The 19,757-nt window shown below is 37.6% G+C and overlaps 1 protein-coding gene across 1 annotated transcript in view; it reads right to left on the reverse strand.

Annotated features, from left to right (window-relative positions):
• The window catches only part of pard3aa (par-3 family cell polarity regulator alpha, a), a 348,067-nt gene that overhangs the window by 138,115 nt on the left and 190,195 nt on the right, over positions 1-19,757 (reverse strand). Inside the window, exon 14 of the mRNA XM_079487989.1 lies at positions 9,640-9,787. Coding sequence (XP_079344115.1) covers positions 9,640-9,787 — 148 coding nt within the window. The remainder of the gene's footprint in view (positions 1-9,639; positions 9,788-19,757) is intronic.

Here is a 19,757-nt window from a genome sequence, read left to right on the forward strand (position 1 = left end):
CGTTGTTTTAACACACTACATTTTTTCATGAAGAAGGACCCGCTCACATTTGCCCATGGTTGGAGTTGCAAAAGACGCAGAATGTAAGCGGCCCATAAATGATTTGTACACAGCATGGTTATTAAGCACTCTGGGTTTACTGAAAACATTTGGGGCCTCAGCCCCCTTTGCACAGCCCTAGCGCCGCCCCTGTTAAAGAGCAGACTGTCCTACAATCTATAGGACCGCCAAGCCCTCCAAGAATGATTTCGAACAGCTATTCACTAAAAGCCGGTCTCCTGAAAAGTGTGTGGCACATCAATATCACAGAGGACAGTCACAGGTGGAAAATCTGCTGTCAGAGCAGGTCTCTCTATCCAGACTCTCTCTCTCTGTGGTCACTGTTTAATCTGTTATCTCCCATCAACCCTCCACCTCATAACAGCTCTCATTATCCTTTAGTCCTCATCAACGGAAGAATACAGCGGGTGTCCAAGTGTGACTGGCAGAGAGGAAACACTTAAGGCAAGCTGAGGGAGGTTGAGGGGGTGCTGTTAGCCTGATGCAATTCCCTGCATATCTCTGTCAGTCTATTCCTGGTACAGTATCGTTCACAAGAGAGAACACATGCTTAGAAAAACGTACCTTGAGGAAAAGAATGTCACGGTGTCAGTATTTATGATGAAAGGGAAGCATTGTAAAATATGATTCAGCAGTTTAGTTGTTTATACTTCATTTTCTTAAGTTGACTCAACTTGCAGTTTCTGAATTTGTTCATTCAACTTAACATCTTAAGTTTTTAATGTCTCAACTAGTTTGTAAGATGACTTGACAAGACTATTTCTCGCCTCGAACACAGGTTGAGTCAATTCAGTAGCAATCACGTTTGCGTTCTCTGCATTTACCGCAAGATCTTGTGCGACACGAAGCTGAATGAAGATTTTCGTCGGCCATGATGGAAACTGCTCGACACTAGATTAAAATTAAGACTGTCATCAAATTTGGTAAGTAAACGTTTGTTTATATTCGCGCAATAACTTAGAATAACAATGACATATGATCTAATAGTCTATTATTTACAGCGTTATGATATAGTCAGTCTCCTTATGAGTTGCATGAAGACGGGCTGGCAGGTTGGTCAGAATAAATTAAGAACCAATGAGATAAAACTTAAGTTTTTTTCTGTATTATATCATACTATGTAAATGTATGCGGAAATATCTGCACTGCATTTAATGTTTTTGTGAGAGAGACGAAAAAAATCTGAATGTGAAAACAGCGGGAAGTACGTGCACGTAATGCGATGTCGCAACACTTTAGAAAAAAGGTGTCGTTTCCATGTTATTCAGAGTTTGTGTGGTTTCAACTGCGCATCTCGCAGCTGGTCAAATACCGCATATGCTCCTGAAATGTAACATATGGGACCTCAAAATTTATTTGGGAGCATTTGTACGAGTGCACATTTTGTTGTGTTGTTTGTTGCGCGACCTGTTTTCTACACTATACCGAACGTTCGCTATCACTACCCACAGTACGTGCTGTGAGCTACAGTGCCCGTCCCAGTCATTCACAGAGAATGCGTTTTTCGACTTCCATAGTAGGAATCTCGCCCCCCATTGACAAAACATAGTAGAAATCTTGCTCCCCCACCAACATTTTACATTGGAACTCTGCTCTGGTGAGAAATTACATATTGAGTATGACAAACTAAATACCAACAATGTAAATACTTTAGTTCTAACAAAATTGAATTAAACTAGGAAAAAAGTAGAAAGCTATTTACATTTTCTAAATTGGCATAAATTAACTACATTGTCTAGTTTTACCAAAAACGGTTTGTGATGCTGCAAAATGCTCAGCAAATATAAAAAATAACTAAATACCAAACCAATAGAAAATATTTTATGAAATAAAAGTATTCTAGAATTTGCATTCATAGCCCATTCTCCTTAATGAAGTGAGTGTTGATACCAGTGTTTGTATTTTTATTCTCATCATCAGGTCCTCTGCACCACACAAACAGCACCTTTCCATTCCAATTTCCTTTGTTCTGTCTGTTCTATCCATTAACCTGTACTATTGCAAAACAGCACGTCCAGAAGTGGTCGACAGGGTCGTCAATTTGAGACACAGTGTGATTTTATGCTCCTGGCTGCCTCAATTAGGCAGGAGTTCTGCTCACGGCAAGCAAGAGTGCTAATGCACTCCACATCAAACCCCATCCTGATTACTGTCGAAATTGCAATACTTCCTGTTTTTTGATTCTCTGTACTTTTCCACAAAAAACGCTACTTTAAGAAACCTACACTTGGTAGAAGAAAAGATAAACGAGCGCAAAAGAAAAATCGTACTCGATTTAGCCAAAGTTTTGAATCCACCACTTGCTGCTTTGCTTCACTCTGACAGGTAGACTATAGTAGCGCCTTAACAGAGGTGAACTCACCGTGGCAGTTAGATAGATGTAAGGTTGAGTGTGTATACGCTAGATCTTCACAGGCAGCAGCTCATTCCGTGCTACCGCCAATAAATCGGATTGACACGAACTACATCCAACCAATGTGATGGCAGTCAACTGTCAGATTAATGCCCCACTTATTCAGCCATTCACACTGTGACTGTATCTTATTTCAATAGTTTTAAGTTGTTTTATCTTTTCAAAATGTATTAAAATAAAAACAATAAGAATACAGTACATGTACAGTATACATTTTATTGAACAGAATTTTAATAGCTCATATAACACAATCTTGCTTGTATAAACGGTCTCAATGAATGTACGTGCCTGTCCTGAAGTTAACTTCTGGTGTGTGTTCGGTTATAACAATTTATTTTATATTTAATTTATATAAATATTTTATTGTATTTAAACTGTATTAAATTAAATAAAAACTACAGATTTTGTGCAAAGGTCTACTAAAAGTAAGGTTTGGTCCACATAACATTTGTTTATTTTGTTGCCGCTGAAACCGTCTACATTAGTGCACAAAAGGTGCAATGTTTGCACAATATGAGTTTTATTTTTGGCCACGCCTTTTATTTATTTACACTCCAAACACAACGACCAAACGTTTAGGTAAAACGGCAATATATTTTAAACAATGTGTTTGAATAAAGACATCACTTTTGACCTATCTGCCCTGCCACAATATTGCACATAGGATAAACTAAACCTCTGACATTCCATCTTTCCTTCTATCTGCTTATTCGTTCAAATGTGTTCAAAATGGTTTCGGGTACTTTGTCTAAATGACGGCATACTAAAATGTTCTTCCATTATGATTACCTCAAGTGCACAAAGCATTTCCGACTGTAATAACAGTCATTTGGAGTTAGTTTTATTCAGAATAGTCCTCGCTGTACTCCAGAATACGGTTAGTGAGTGTGTCTAAGAAGTAGCAGTCACAGAAACAATGTTTTACACTAAGCACTATTAAAGCTTCCATACATCCCCATTTTTAGTTAGACATAGTGACTATTTTTGCTGTTTAATGGTGCTAACCTTTTCAGTCACACACTTACAGTCACTTCTGTCTCTAAATCCACAACCGTGAAGGGCAAATCACTCATGAATTGTCCTGGAAATGAAAAAAAATCTCTGTGTGCCATTTTATCAGTATTTAATGTGTTAGAGCACGGGTCAGGAACCGTTTTTAACCAAAGAGCCATTTTTCTAGTTTTGGTTAATTCACTTTGCATAAGATCCATTGCAAAACTACTATTATATATTCAGTGCCCTACACTATTATTGGCAACCTTGGTTAATATGAGCAAATGCGGCTGTACAATTTTCATTCTTTTATTTAAAAAAAATACAATATTCCAACATTTCTGTAAAGTAAAACAATGGTGGGAATATAACATTATGAAAAAACGATTTCTTGAATGTTTTTCTCGCGAGAGGTTTCCATAGAAATGTTGTTTGCCATTGATTATCGTCGTTACGCTTGCACATAGCACCGCATGCATGTATTGGCCAGGAAAACCTGAAATATTCATATACTGTATATAATGATGTTTTTAAACGATCAAATGTTGGCTATGAAACCAGGAGAGCCACGTGTGTCTCGCAAGCCACAGGTTCCCAACCGCTGTGTTAGAGTAACGGTTATAGCGGCTATAACACACAAGACAAAAGAAAGGTGAAATGTTCACAAATCTCAGATGAGCAGAGAAAACAGTCAGAAAAAGAAAGAAATATGACTCAAACATGTTTAATTGTTTGTTATAAACCACTCGGAATGCAATTTCTACAAACCTGATCCAACCACATGCATTTGAAAACCAATTAGAATTGAATTTTTAAAACTCCATTTCAGTCTGAATGGTCAGATCAGATTTCAACTAGTTTTTTCATCATTCATAACACAATGTGTTATATTGTATCATACTATACACAAGGCACTGGCAGATGCGATACAGATGATCTGGGATACAGATGGATCATATCCATTTGGTCCCACCCAAAAAAAACTATTTAGGGAAAGGTGCCCGAAAGAACTACCATTTCTTACTTTTAATAATCTAGAGAAAAAAGAAAGGTTCTGTGGATGTTAAAGGGTTTTTTATGGAATCTTATTTTTGACAATTTCTATTTTACTTTATGGGATCGCGTAAAAACTTTATTTTTGAGATTATACAGTAAGTAACATTTTCAACACAGTGTTCCTTCTCAATCTCCTCTCATTGTGGTTGCTACAGTATCTGTCAGCATAATAAACAGCGTGGGAGATCTTAAAGAGACAGGTCACCCCAAAATAAAAATGTCATAATTTATCCTCCCTCATGTCATTCAAAACTTGAATACAGTATAACTCTTTGATCTGTGGAACACTAAATAAGTTATTTTGTGGAAATGTGTCCATAAAAATGGAAGTCAAAGGGGGTTGATGTTGTTTGGTTACCAACACTCTTCAAAATATCTGGTTTCTGCAGAAGAAAAACTCATGTAGGTTTATATTGATTTGAGGGTGAATAAATGATAAAAACTTTTCAAGGGAACTGTTCATTTAAGATAAAAAACGATTTTCCATTATTTCAGATATATTTCAGACTGTTTTTATGCTTTAATTTTTAATTCTATCTCAACCTGTCATAACAGCCATGTGAGATGACATTATCTCACTAACCTTGTAGCTGAAACCCTGCCATGTCTCGTTCTCACTCAGTGACAGCAAATATGTTTGAAATGAGTTGTGGCTGCTGAACACTATTTTCCTGACAGTGATGCAGCATGCTCTGTCACTCAGGTCTTCACCTCAGCCCTTTCCAAAATGACCTTTTTGAAACATGTGACAGAATCCATACATCAAAGCTCCTTTTTGTACGTCCTGTAGCGTGTAAACTTTCTTGATGGACCTACTGTTATCTAGAACCCAAGCGGTGGGCAATTTAAACGCGCAAAGTGTTATCGTTACATCTTTTTCATGCCAGTGCAAAAAAGAAAAAAACGTGTCAGGTGAATGACTGACAAGTGGCGAGAAACAATTTTCAAGCCTACCAGGTGGAAAAATCTAGAAGCTGACAGAGTTTATGAGATATGTGACAATGTGTCAGACCTATGAATGCTGAAGGGTGCTATCATCCCTGTGGTAAACTTTTTAAAACTTATGCTTTTATGTTCGCCTCCTGAAATGATGGAGAGCTAAACTCTTTGAAGTGCAGTGTTTTGAGAAGTTTTAGAGCTCCTCCGCACAGGCGCCCTGGTGCTGTGGAAAATACTCTTGTGCTTTTTGAAAGAAAGAGTCAATACATATATATGGGAAAACCCACTAGGAAAGAGGGAAAATGTATAATAGAATAGTATGGGAAAGAATAGAATAGAACAGCAGTGCGGGGTGGTGTAAAGTAGAGTAGAGTACGTGAGGTTATAGTGTACAGTAGAGCAGAGTAGAGTAGCATAGCCTAAAGTACATTATGTTATAGACTACAGTAGAATACAATAAAATCGAATAGAATATAATAGAAGAGTAGTAGTAGAATAGAGCAGACTACAGCAGAATATAGATTAGATCGTATTGGATTAGGTCACAGCGTGGCATAGAGTACAGTGGAGTACACTTAATTATAGAGCAGAGCAGAGCAGAGCAGAGCAGAGCAGAGCAGAGTAGCGTAGCGTAGCGTAGCGTAAAATGTAGATTGGACTGAATTGGATTAGAGTAGAGTAGAGTTGAATGTACTGTAGATTGGACTGGATTGAATTGGATTATAGAGTAGCGTAGCGTAGAGTTGAATGTAGATTGGACTGGATTGAATTGGATTATAGAGTAGCGTAGCGTAGAGTTGAATGTAGATTGGACTGGATTGAATTGGATTATAGAGTACCGTAGCGTAGAGTTGAATGTAGATTGGACTGGATTGAATTGGATTATAGAGTAGCGTAGCGTAGAGTTGAATGTAGATTGGACTGGATTGAATTGGATTATAGAGTAGCGTAGCGTAGAGTTGAATGTAGATTGGACTGAATTGGATTAGAGTAGAGTAGAGTTGAATGTACTGTAGATTGGACTGGATTGAATTGGATTATAGAGTAGCGTAGCGTCGCGTAGAATGTAGATTGGACTGGATAGAATTGGATTATAGAGTAGCGTAGCGTAGAGTTGAATGTAGATTGGACTGGATTGAATTGGATTATAGAGTACCGTAGCGTAGAGTTGAATGTAGATTGGACTGGATTGAATTGGATTATAGAGTACCGTAGCGTAGAGTTGAATGTACTGTAGATTGGACTGGATTGAATTGGATTATAGAGTAGCGTAGCGTCGCGTAGAATGTAGATTGGACTGGATAGAATTGGATTATAGAGTAGCGTAGCGTAGAGTTGAATGTAGATTGGACTGGATTGAATTGGATTATAGAGTACCGTAGCGTAGAGTTGAATGTAGATTGGACTGGATTGAATTGGATTATAGAGTAGCGTAGCGTAGAGTTGAATGTAGATTGGACTGAATTGGATTAGAGTAGAGTAGAGTTGAATGTACTGTAGATTGGACTGGATTGAATTGGATTATAGAGTAGCGTAGCGTCGCGTAGAATGTAGATTGGACTGGATAGAATTGGATTATAGAGTAGCGTAGCGTAGAGTTGAATGTAGATTGGACTGGATTGAATTGGATTATAGAGTACCGTAGCGTAGAGTTGAATGTAGATTGGACTGGATTGAATTGGATTATAGAGTAGCGTAGCGTAGAGTTGAATGTAGATTGGACTGGATAGAATTGGATTATAGAGTAGCGTAGCGTAGAGTTGAATGTAGATTGGACTGGATTGAATTGGATTATAGAGTAGCGTAGCGTAGAGTTGAATGTAGATTGGACTGGATTGAATTGGATTATAGAGTAGCGTAGCGTAGAGTTGAATGTAGATTGGACTGGATTGAATTGGATTATAGAGTAGCATAGCGTAGAGTTGAATGTAGATTGGACTGGATTGAATTGGATTATAGAGTAGCGTAGCGTAGAGTTGAATGTAGATAGGACTGGATTGAATTGGATTATAGAGTAGCGTAGTGTAGAGTTGAATGTAGATTGGACTGGATTGAATTGGATTATAGAGTAGCGTAGCGTAGCGTTGAATGTAGATTGGACTGGATTGAATTGGATTATAGAGTAGTGTAGCGTAGAGTTGAATGTAGATTGGACTGGATTGAATTGGATTATAGAGTAGCGTAGCGTAGAGTTGAATGTAGATTGGACTGGATTGAATTGGATTATAGAGTAGCGTAGCGTAGAGTTGAATGTAGATTGGACTGGATAGAATTGGATTATAGAGTAGCGTAGCGTAGAGTTGAATGTAGATTGGACTGGATAGAATTGGATTATAGAGTAGCGTAGCGTAGAGTTGAATGTAGATTGGACTGGATTGAATTGGATTATAGAGTAGCGTAGCGTAGAGTTGAATGTAGATTGGACTGGATAGAATTGGATTATAGAGTAGCGTAGAGTTGAATGTAGATTGGACTGGATTGAATTGGATTATAGAGTAGCGTAGCGTAGAGTTGAATGTAGATTGGACTGGATTGAATTGGATTATAGAGTAGCGTAGCGTAGAGTTGAATGTAGATTGGACTGGATAGAATTGGATTATAGAGTAGAGTAGCGTAGCGTTGAATGTAGATTGGACTGGATAGAATTGGATTATAGAGTAGCGTAGCGTAGAGTTGAATGTAGATTGGACTGGATAGAATTGGATTATAGAGTAGCGTAGCGTAGAGTTGAATGTAGATTGGACTGGATAGAATTGGATTATAGAGTAGAGTAGAGTACCTTAGATTATAGTGTAGAGTACAGCAGAGTAGAGAAGAGTAGAGTAGACAAGAATGTAAAGAAGTGTTTACACGACTGAGCACGTAATACGAAAGCGTGACGTCATCATTTTCAGAATATTACGTCTTGCAGTTTACATGGAAACAACGTACTTTGAGACCTGTTTTCAAAAGTTTGCATTTTCCGTTCCTTAAACCGCTGTTTCCGTGTAAACAGACACCCAAAACGCATACATTTTCTCGTGTAAACAGCCTCTAAGAAAAGATTGTTTCGATTTTCTATGACCTCCGGAATCCTATTTGACAAAATACATCAGAGATGTTTTGAAATCTGTCTTGAGCCAACAGCTCTCCACCGTCTCCCATTCATTTGCTGCCCTCTCTACACACCTTATAGTCAATAAAAATACCACAGAGCCTAAAATAAAGAAATGAGATAAAGGTCAAAGGGTGCAGTTTATTGATCTGCAAGAGTGATTAGCCATCGGAAGACTTTTTCACTGTTACTTTGATCTGGAATAAACAGGACTGACTGGTCGTCACACAAAAGTGAGAGCAGGAGACAAGGTCATCTCATAAAGAAGAAAAAGACGGCTGGAGGAAGACCAAAGGATGAAAAGAGGAAGATGATAGTTTGCGTCAGCTACTAAAGAGCTTATTGTTCGCGAGTGAGTCAGGCAGGTCGGTCGATTGTGAAATGACAAGCATGACGGTGAACGGATTGGTCTGCCGATTCCAATTGTCTGGAAGAAGTAGAACTGAAGCTGAGTTTGAGGAGAATCAGGAGTGACTTGATAGAGTCATGCTGGATGAAAAAGAGGAGCTCGAAAATGACATTAACCCCCATTTAACAAACCACAGGAGCATGCTGGGACTTGCTGCCTGGTGCCTGTTTGTGTCCAGGTGCTCATTTATCTGTGTGTTTAAACTGTTTGTAAAAGGAAACAGATGGTCACAGATGCTTAAAACAGGACTGAGATGATTGACATTAAGAGTAAGATCTGGTTCATTTTAAATCTTATTTTGGTTAAGAATCTCCGACTTTGACATGCAGAATAGCTGAACAGAGCTTCTTTAGCGTTGATATAATTCTCAACGGCAGTTAAGAATAATAGGGAATCCATAATAGTTTAGTCAACCAACCCAGACAAAAAGTCTTAACATCACGCTTGCTTCATTTCTTATGAAAGAGTCTTCAATGCCACAAATTTGGGATTTTGGAAGAACAGGTGAAGCATGCTAACAATATTAACAAGACAATAAACCCCACAAAAAGTTGTATAAAGTCAACCAATCAGATTTGAGCATGCAATTTTGAGAAACCGAAAACTGTACTATTATCAATCAGTCTAGGCGTTGTCATCTGAGAGACGAGTGTGTGTTTGTTTGCATGACCTCACCCATCATTCTACCCATCATGTTATGTCGTGGGCTGTGGTTGCTATCCACACTCTCTCCAGGATAGTGAGACTGAGAGATCCGTCGCTCATCTTCATCACATGAAGAGTTCAGAGGCAAATCTGGCTCAGTTGGACTACCTGGGGATTCCTGAGGAGAGACAAAACATACACATAGAGTTAGCAACCATAGGCATCCTTAGTTTAAGTTCAACATTCAAGTTCAAACTTGGATTTGCTAATCTTTGATATGTCATTAGCCTACTAATCTAAATGTGCGTCCCAAATCGTGCATTTATGCATTATTCTACACCACCATATTCTCCACTTTCACAGTGGAGGATGGATTAACTTTTTTCAACTTTTTAATAAATAAAATAAAACAAAAAATTATTATTATTATTATAAATGTCATTGATAATTATTTTTCCTTTGCTTTTGACCCGAAGGTTGTTGGTTTAATCCAAGCAAGGACCGAACCATCAGCCATCACAATGTGACCTTGAGGGAGTATATCCCTGTATCATGCAGTACAGTATTTTGTAATTTTATAGATGCATTACATTAAAGGATGTACTTGTATGGTGATAGATGTGGTGAACATTCTAGATTTAACGTACATACAATTTCACCCTGTTTACGGTAACATTGCAATTTTAATGCGGTAAAGATTACTTTGGAGAGCTGGGTCCTTCAAGAGCTTTCTAAGATTCTCTGTAGTTTGCCAGCACGCCCTCAATATCTCAGAGTCCTGTCAGTCCCTGGGTGCTTGAGGTAATAAAGGTGTTACTGTGTTCTCTTGATAAAGCTGCTGGTGTGTGTGTGGTATACATCTCAAGTCCTCTGTGAGCTCAGATGTACTTGTTGTACACTTCTGCCATGGGCGTCCTATTGATCGCAAGGAGGTTGCATTTTCTCCCAAAGGAACACCTTCTGGAAGGAGATTTAGAATGAGGGTTGACAGGATTTGCTTGCCCGTGGAGGTTGTCTGCTTTTATAAGGCGTTTGAGCACTTTTCCACTCATCGGGTTGGTGAGCAACTAGCCTTCCAGCTAACCAGCTAGGCAAAGGCAGCTTAGGCTGGTGTAATGCATTTTTGAAGGCAAATGGTAAGCTAAGGATCTCCACTGACCGCACTACCAAGGCGAAGAAGTGATGGCATTTGCCTAGGGGTCGATGCATTGCATTACCGATCTTTAAACTAAATGGACACCTTTAAGAGTTGAAATTTTCTCAAGCAAAAAGCAGTCAGGATCGACTATGACAAGCCCTTGTCACTTTCAGCTAATGGAGGAGAGTGAGTGACCTTTAATGTGGCCAATTGTAACAAACAGAAAAGTGTTTTTGAGAATCAGACATTCAGGAGAGAAGAACGAGACAAAGGATGTCCATCATGCAAGACGCATCTGACTCCCTCTGCGGTGGATATTCTTGCCTGTTTAATATAGATGAGATATTTAATGAAGTCTGGAGGTACTGACTTATCTCACCAGTTCTGATAACCGAGCTTGTGTAGCGGCGTAGATATGAGGTCAACGCAATTACAACTTCATCCAACGAAATTTACGTGCACAGAGATTTTCATTACAAAACCAGGATTTGCATTATGAACCTTTTCTCTTTAGGTCTGACAGAAGAATGAGAGAAAGCCAACAAAGGATTGGTTTCATAAAGAAATGTTTTTTTTACAAATAATAGAGTGAAAGTTATCACAAGACCATCAACTCTGCCCACTTCAGACTTAATCTGGCCTAATTTTATGCTTTCTGAAATAGGATTAACTATGTGGATTAAAGCACTGTCTTCTTAAGAGGTTGTCATCTTTAATGCAATAAACAAAAAGTAATCTTGATGGATTAACTGACAATTACATGTAATGTATGCACCTGTTTGTATAACAGGATTTGATCTGATGTAGTCATTTATAAAAAGGTCAGTACTGGCTTTAAATTTTGTTTGGATACATAACATTTAAATCCTCTGTGTATATATATCCAACCCTGCGATTAATCTTAAAGCTACAATCCGTAAATTGTTTGGTTAAAAACAAACAGAAGTTATTGAGAAAGTACACAAAAAGATTCACATCCATAAGATTAAGATAGTTTATAAATTGAGTGGGAAAGTGAGTTTTTAATCCAGATAGATGGTTTCAACCAAAGTCAACTTCCGGTCTGTGTTTACAGGTCTAATAAAGTTATGGTTAACCTAATAATAATGATCATTTAATTTAAATTAATTTGATAAAAACATGTCAGGTTGCTATGTGGCTTTGCAAGTATATACATCATAAAGTTATTGGTACAATATACTCTAGTTAATAAACTAAGTATTGCTTGGTGGCATAATTGTTAAATCAAAGTACAGATTTAAAATTAATTATTATCAATACTTGATCAGATATATTTACTAATCATACAATAAATCATTATTTAAATATGAAATATAATTAGGGATGCACCAATATGTAAATTTTGGCCGATAACGATAACCGATGATTCTTTAACATTGGAAGCCGATAACCGATATATTGGCAGATATACAGTATCTAGATATTAAAATAATATTTCCTAAAACTGAAACAAAAGGAAATAAGTGGACAACTGCTTTTGTATGAAAAACATTCACTGCAGTAAACAAGGTAACCTTTAGTTCTCTTTGTTCCCCGGAAAATCATGTACTAAGCCTTTACACTGGTTTAAGATTATTGAACCTTCAAACCTTTCTGGTATAATTTTTATTCAACAAACAACTTATAGACGTTCTTCCTGAGCATGAATTATCGGCTATAATACAATCGGACAATTTTATTATCAGCCGATACTGATAACCTTAAAATAACCATTTATCAACTGATACCGATATGGCCTGTTGAGAAGTTCAAATTTAATATAATTAATAAACAATGAAATATGAATATCAATTAATATAAATTAAAAATAAAATAATTTGTAAACCAAACACAGACCAAAACTTTGGGCCAGGCATGTGCGACCCATGAAACCATCGATGAGCATTTTGCTGACCTGACCTTGGACGGCATAGAAAGGTCTGCTTGTCTATGAAGCAGTATCATACTTTAAATCTAATCCATTCTCTAACCCACACACATTTCCAGACTACACTGGCCTTCTGATGCGGTTTATAGTGTTCTTCTTAATCCAGCGTTCCCTCACAGGCTGTAATTACAGGTCTTAATATGTCACATCCAGCCTCTGTTATGTCCAGCTGTCTCTAGAGGCCTGGACAGACTCATTAGCTCTCTATAGTATCTCTCCAATGCCATTCTCTCTCTCTCTCTATCTCTCTCTCTCTCTCTCTTTTTCAGGCTCTCCTCTTGCTTAGCTTGTAGGAAGAAAAGATCGACCCCACTCTCTCTCTCTCTCTCTCTCTCTGGTAGATCTGTTGTCCCCTTGCACGTATTGTCAGGCTCTTATTCAAGTGGATTAGCAGACAGCTATGCCTCGCCTGAGGCTGTGCAGCTGTGGGTCGAACTGCTCAGATTTACCCTGTGAATACGGCGCTTTTGAGCTGGTGACACTTTATTATGTGTCTTTATAATGGCTGAATTAATTCACTTGCCAGCCAGAGTAAACCCACGGCATGGGTACAATTACTTCAGTTTAAAGACTCCTATTCTACACTCTTAAAACCTCACACAACGTTTTGAAAACCAACAATAACATAATTTAGTTTTTCATGACCATCATTCCACTTTCTCTCACCTTTAAAATAAAGAGCTTGTTTTTGCAACTGTATTTTATTCTTTATGTAAATGACTTCAATTTCACTTGGTTGACCATAGTCGCATATCGACTTTTTATTGGTTAGATATTTGCCAAACCCAGTGACAAACATACAGTATAGGGTTACTAACAATAATGATTTATGGCAAAGACTAAAAATCACAAAATATGGAGATACAAGGTTTCAGAAAGACAGCAGCAATATAGTCGTACATAAGGGGGCAGGAAAAGTTGCTGAAAACAGAATGCATCCATGTGGGTTAAAGTACTTGAGGTTGTGGCTTTAATAGCATAACGATTACCCATGAATTTTGCACTACTAACACAATGCTAACACAATGCTAATGCTAACTATCAACACAAAAGGTATCATCTGACTACCTGGTGCCCTTTTGTGTGCCCTTAAATGCCTTTTCAAACTTTTAGCATATTGATTGTCTTTAATAAAGACAAAGCGAATGCTTTTCTTACGATCTCTCCTGTTCATCTTGCCTGGAGTGTCTGCGGTGACACCCAATCCGTGCGATGCCACTGTGTCATACTACAGTGCCCTTTGATTCAATCAATTACTTTCTCGGATGCACCAATTGAGTTTCCCTACTGAGCTGTAAGTGGATTAGAGAGAAAGTATCTCTGCTACAAACCGGGCTTCTGGTCCCTGGACACCGCACGGTCTCATACACATACCCACCCTTTCCTATTCTCATTTTCAACAAAACTACATTTCCCATGATACATCAGTCACGACTCACAGACATCAGTACATCACTGGCCGAAGTGTCATCGGAGAGTAAGTAAAGTAATGTATATAAACAAAGTAAATATCCAAAAGTCCTTCTCTTACTGCTTGGCAAATCTTGACGTGTCCCACCAAGCCCCACTTCACCCCGCGGAGCGTCAGTCTGGCCCGACGCTAATAAAACAATAATTTACCAGTCAGGTTGATTGATAGTTCACTCAAGACACAATCGATCAGACCCTCATTTCAGCGGGACGGTTTTCTGTAGCCAGCATGCCTTCCTTCCTGATGTCAGGTCTCATAAACTTCATATAGACACAAACCACATGGGTTGTTTTTTATGCAGAGGACGCACTTTCATAGAAGAAACCAGGATGTGCTGTGTAATCTGGACCGTTGGGAGCAAGGGTAATAAAGTGGGTTTTGATGTTTTTTAGACTCCGTGTTATATTCTGTAGCGTTATTGTGTGTGGCATATAGAAATGAGTGTATAAACGCCTACCAGGCACACTTCCGCTGAGGAAAAGGTTCGGATATAAAGCGGATAGTTCCTGACTGAAATTTCATTTTACTGAGTCGTGTTTGACATCACTGTAAAATGTGAACAAATGCACACCTGCGACCGCAAGTTCTAGCAACACGCTTCGTAGCTTGGCGACCATACACAGCATACAGTTTAGTCCTTGAATGATCAGTTATTTATTGAAACAATGTTTTTAACACTGTTGACTTCTATCTTATTTCTGTTGCTGTTCAAATAGTGACTGTGGTTACACACAAACTCCGAACAGCAAAAAGAAACATATCAAAGTGCTTTTAATACTGTGCTTTGGTAAAACATCCAACTACAGCAACACATCTTCGTCTTGATGCAAATTCCATAGTTTAAAGCATTGAGCATATTCGGAGGAGTATATAGTCCACTAGAAAGGGTGCATTTATTTCTCCGCTCCCTCAGGGATCCTCAACACACCATGTGCAGTAGCACTAAGGATATTTTTATTTCAACAAACAAACAAACTAGGAAGGTAAAAGTGGACCCGGGGTTGCAATTCTGCAGCTATGTCTCATGAATATACATGATGATGGGTGTGTTATGTAAATTACACTTCAAAGCCTTTCAAGTCTGAATCCTCTGGCATTATAAAAGAATGTCGCTTTTGATAATTTCATGTCAACATTGTTTGGCTGTATTGGTATAAAAAACATGGACGGATCCCGCATCTCACTTTCAAAGGATGGCCCAAAATGTACTGTATCTCAATGATATTATATGTGAGGGGATGACATCATAATCTTTTTTGACCACATGGTTCAAACCAATGTTAATCTTAGAGGCTTTATTCATTTAGTTTTCAATTTGTTCAGTTTTTGTTTGTGGTTCTGGGAGTGTTTTGTGTGGTGTGTTGGTGTTGTGTTTTATTTTATATTTTATTATAGATTATTTATATTTTATTAAAATTTTCTGTTCCGACCTCCAGTCCTCTAATATTTTACGCATTAAGCTAAATTCAACAGTTACAATGTAATAGGCTCGGCACCGATGGCACAATTTCAAAAGAACGTGCCAAGCCCTTACCTCATATTAGACATGAACGCAAAAGAAATTCGCTCCCAAGTAATTTCCTCTCACGTCATAAACACTCCTTGATTCAAACATAATGACATCTCCATGTCACAAGAAGAACAGAACTCAGTTTAATAGCACACAAGACGCATGGCACACTAATTGGACAAACTCAATGCAAGGAAATGTATTAATTTCTCATTTCAATAATCCAGTGACGAAGGCTCAGATGCCAACTTTTATGAGCGGTCTATTCTAAAATGTACGCTCCCAATTACCCACAATCCTCACAGGCTGTCTATGAACACTTTGTTGAGTTTCTGATAACTTCATTCCAAAAACATATTTTCAGAAGTACCTTCAACTATGATTAATACCAAGTTTGCTGCACAGTTTTACTATGGCAACAAGTAAAGGGGACACTCAACTTCAAGAATGATGAGTAAGTTTTAAAGTATGTTAAGAAATTAATTGAATTGGAACGACTTTTAATTGCCTGGGAACATATGACCTTATATTAATAGAAACAGAAAGCCATCGATTGGAATCTTTGCCTCTCTGAAGTTCTGCCTAAATTATAGAACTGAAGCAAGCGCAATGACCAATCATACATTACATCATTATCTGGGTCAAGGCAATCTCTTCTGAAGTACATCAACGCTTCAATTACCAAACACAGCCTTAGAGAAAGAGAAATACCCAACATTTTCATCTTTGGCTCTCATTTAGAAACCCCATTTCAGACAAGAAAGTTGGAGTCGGTGGTTGATTATTAAAACCCTTAAATTACTGTACGAGTCTCTGAATCCACTGTAGTTCTGACAAAATCAGGTCACTCTTTCCAAGTCAGATCTTCCCATGCACGAATGGGAATTACAAGTTGAACAACTTTTGAATCTAACAGTATGTGTGGGTATATTTTCACAACTTAGGCTACTTTTTTCCAAATCTATATAAATTTCTTTGTTCTGATGAACAACATAAAATGTTAGGATATTTTTTTTGTTCTATTGAGCACTAAATAGGGTATTTTGTATGGAAAGCAAACTGTTTGAATGTAGAAAAGCATTTATCTAACTGTGGTAGTCAATGGGGTCCAAGAACTGTTTGGTTGTAAGCATTCTTCCAAATATATTTCTCTGTGTTCATCAGAACAAACAAACATATACAGATTTGGAACAACTCAAAGGTGAGTAAATGATGACAGATTTTTCTATTTTGGGTGAACTTTCCCTTTTTTAAAGATGGATAGTACGTTTAAGTTTAAGATGGATTTTGAGACTAAAGCAATGGTGATAATGAAGACTTCATTGACAAAACAAATGTAACAAAGAATTCCGTTTATGCCTCTAATGCAACAGTATACAAATCTGCATACACACAAACACAATAGAAATGTGAAATCATCTTTCCATTCACAACATGACTACTGACAGAATATATATTTTTCAAATATAAGTGTCCAAACACATATGCTTGCTGTTAAATGTGTAAATGTGTTGCAAATAAAACAGTTTGCCACAAATGTTCACCAGAACACTATGTTTTTGTAAGAGCGTCTACACATACACACACACAGTTTGTGAATCTAGGCCATTGGACAGTGATGGATCTTATTCATTTTAATGTCTGCCTCAGCAGCATTTGCTGTATGACAATAGCAAACTGCCACCCATCAGAGAACGAACAGCCGCCGTGCCGTTCCCTACACATACCAACCTCTTACCCATCATTCTCCTCTTCCTTCCACTTCAACTATACTATCCATCGATTGCTTTTAGTTGTTTTAACCTTGTAAGCGCTGTTTCCTCTCTGAACGCTGTATCAAAGCACAGTTTGCCTGTCCTGCATATCACACATGTCCACAGCAGCAGGGGCCCAGATTCAGTTTAAAGTTTGATGAAGGGCACGAAAGCAACTATCCTCATCTGATAGACCATAAGAGCGAGCTTCAGTCTGTGCCATTCTGCAGGCGACGAGTAACCTTGGATTTGGAAGAGCGTTTGAGGACGGGTGTGATGTTTGTGAGGGGACAGAACTTAGCTTGGGAACGTTACACTAAAAGCATGACTGGAGCAATAAGCGGATATATCAAATCCAAAGATATAGTAATGAAGCCTGATTTGAGCTCAGCAGGTGCGAGTGAACAGTAGTTGTATTTTTAACTTTTAACTTTTTAATTTTTTACTCTTTCATCAATCGCTTGGTTTCCAGTGGTTTGAGCAAGACCTTTCGAAATATTCTCTACATGTACATAAAAGTAAAGATACACCAATAGATGCAATCAGTATCATTAACTCCAAAAAAAAATTCACAACAGTTATTAGTTCTAAAAACAGCCAATGATCAGGGCCGATGTATCTTGTCAATCAAAAGATGACTGGAAAATGCAATTCATTTGTGCTTCGTATTTAGAAAATATTAAGAAACATAACCAATTTCATGTTTCATTTTAATATTCATTATATGAATTAATAACATTCAGAAAGTTAAGAAATATTAATTTAATCTTCAGAATAGGAATCAGTTGAAATCATGGGCTATCAACATCGCTGGAGAAATGTAGTATTCGTGCCTCTTTAATAACATACTCCGAAGTGATGGTGCTTCTTTGAACCAATGATATGCAACTATAACTTATTTTTTCCACGTGTGAAATTTTTCTGGAAGGTTTTAGTACGCAATTTTTCATCTTTAGAGATTCTCGTGACATTGCAATTAAGCAATGCGTTTCCATCGGGGGGATTTTCAAATTGTGTAATTTGACTGGTAATGGAAATGCAGAATGTGTAACTTACTCATGCCCCTCTTTCTATTTTACAAATGAATATGTTAAAATAATAAACAACAAATGTTTTTGCAGGGTGAATGAGAGAATATAGAAAATAACAGCCCAACTGTGCTGTCAATATTGTGAAAGAATGAATCTAAGAGATCAGATTACATTGGTTTAAATCTAACAAGACTTTATGAATCTGTAACAGCGTTTGCTGTACTTCAATCATACTGTAAAAAAAACATAATTTTACAGAATTGTTCAGATATTATTTTTTTGCAGATATTTAAATGTCTAAAAAGGAAAGCGGAGAAAGCATCATTTTACTGTCATTTTATGAATTTTACTGGCATCCCAGCTGCCAGAATTTTTCTTTTTTATTAAAGGATTTTTTTACCGGTAATTATTTAAGATTATGTCAAAAAAACTGTAAATTCACAAGACAAACTGGGAAAACAGGTCATTTTGCAGGGAAAAACCTGTTTATTTCAGAAAAAAATTACGTTCTTTTACAGGATTTTTACAGTTCAGTTTTTGCATCTGGAGTTCAGTTTCGTTTGGGTAAATATTATCTAGATACAATTCATATTTTATAATTCTTATTTAGATCATTTTTTTAATTAAAATGTGTTGGTGTTGGTCAGCTTTGCTAACACAATTCTCTACCAACTGTATATCACCATTTCTTATTCCTGTCTTTTTACAACTCTCCCTCAAATTGTAGGAGAAACACTGAGACGAGGTTAAACATAAAAAAAGTAACTAACACCATGTCTACACCGGACGAGACGCATCCAGTGTGGACAATATATTAAATTATAATGGATTCCAATGCGTTTCTAATGTCTCGTGTCGCGTCCGGTGTAGACGTGCTGTAAGAACCCAATTTTCTCCCGTGAGCTACGAAAGAGCATCCTTTAAGCATCAAAAAGCTCCTTCAACTGAAACTGTGGTCACAGACAGCAGTCATCTCATTTGCATAAGCAGTCATGATTCGACATTTCATCTCCTAACGCTGCGGCTTTAAAGCACCCGTCGTATATTCTTTGGTAAGATAAGTGTTAGATTACAGTTTTAGATGTTATGACTCAGTGGGGGCAAAAATAAGAAACATAAACACATCCAAGCGAGATGATCCGAGGCGGGGAGAGGGGGGGATCGGAGTGTGCGGAAGAGACACTATTTGAAGTTGATATTTGATATTTCATAGAGCTTAATCTCTTATCAGTATAAATCAGCATGAGCATTTCACTGGTCAAATTGCTTTCGATCGCAATCCGCCTCTCACACCCC

The sequence above is a fragment of the Barbatula barbatula genome (genome assembly GCF_947034865.1).
Source record: "Barbatula barbatula genome assembly, chromosome: 23".
Taxonomy (NCBI): Eukaryota; Metazoa; Chordata; class Actinopteri; order Cypriniformes; family Nemacheilidae; genus Barbatula; species Barbatula barbatula.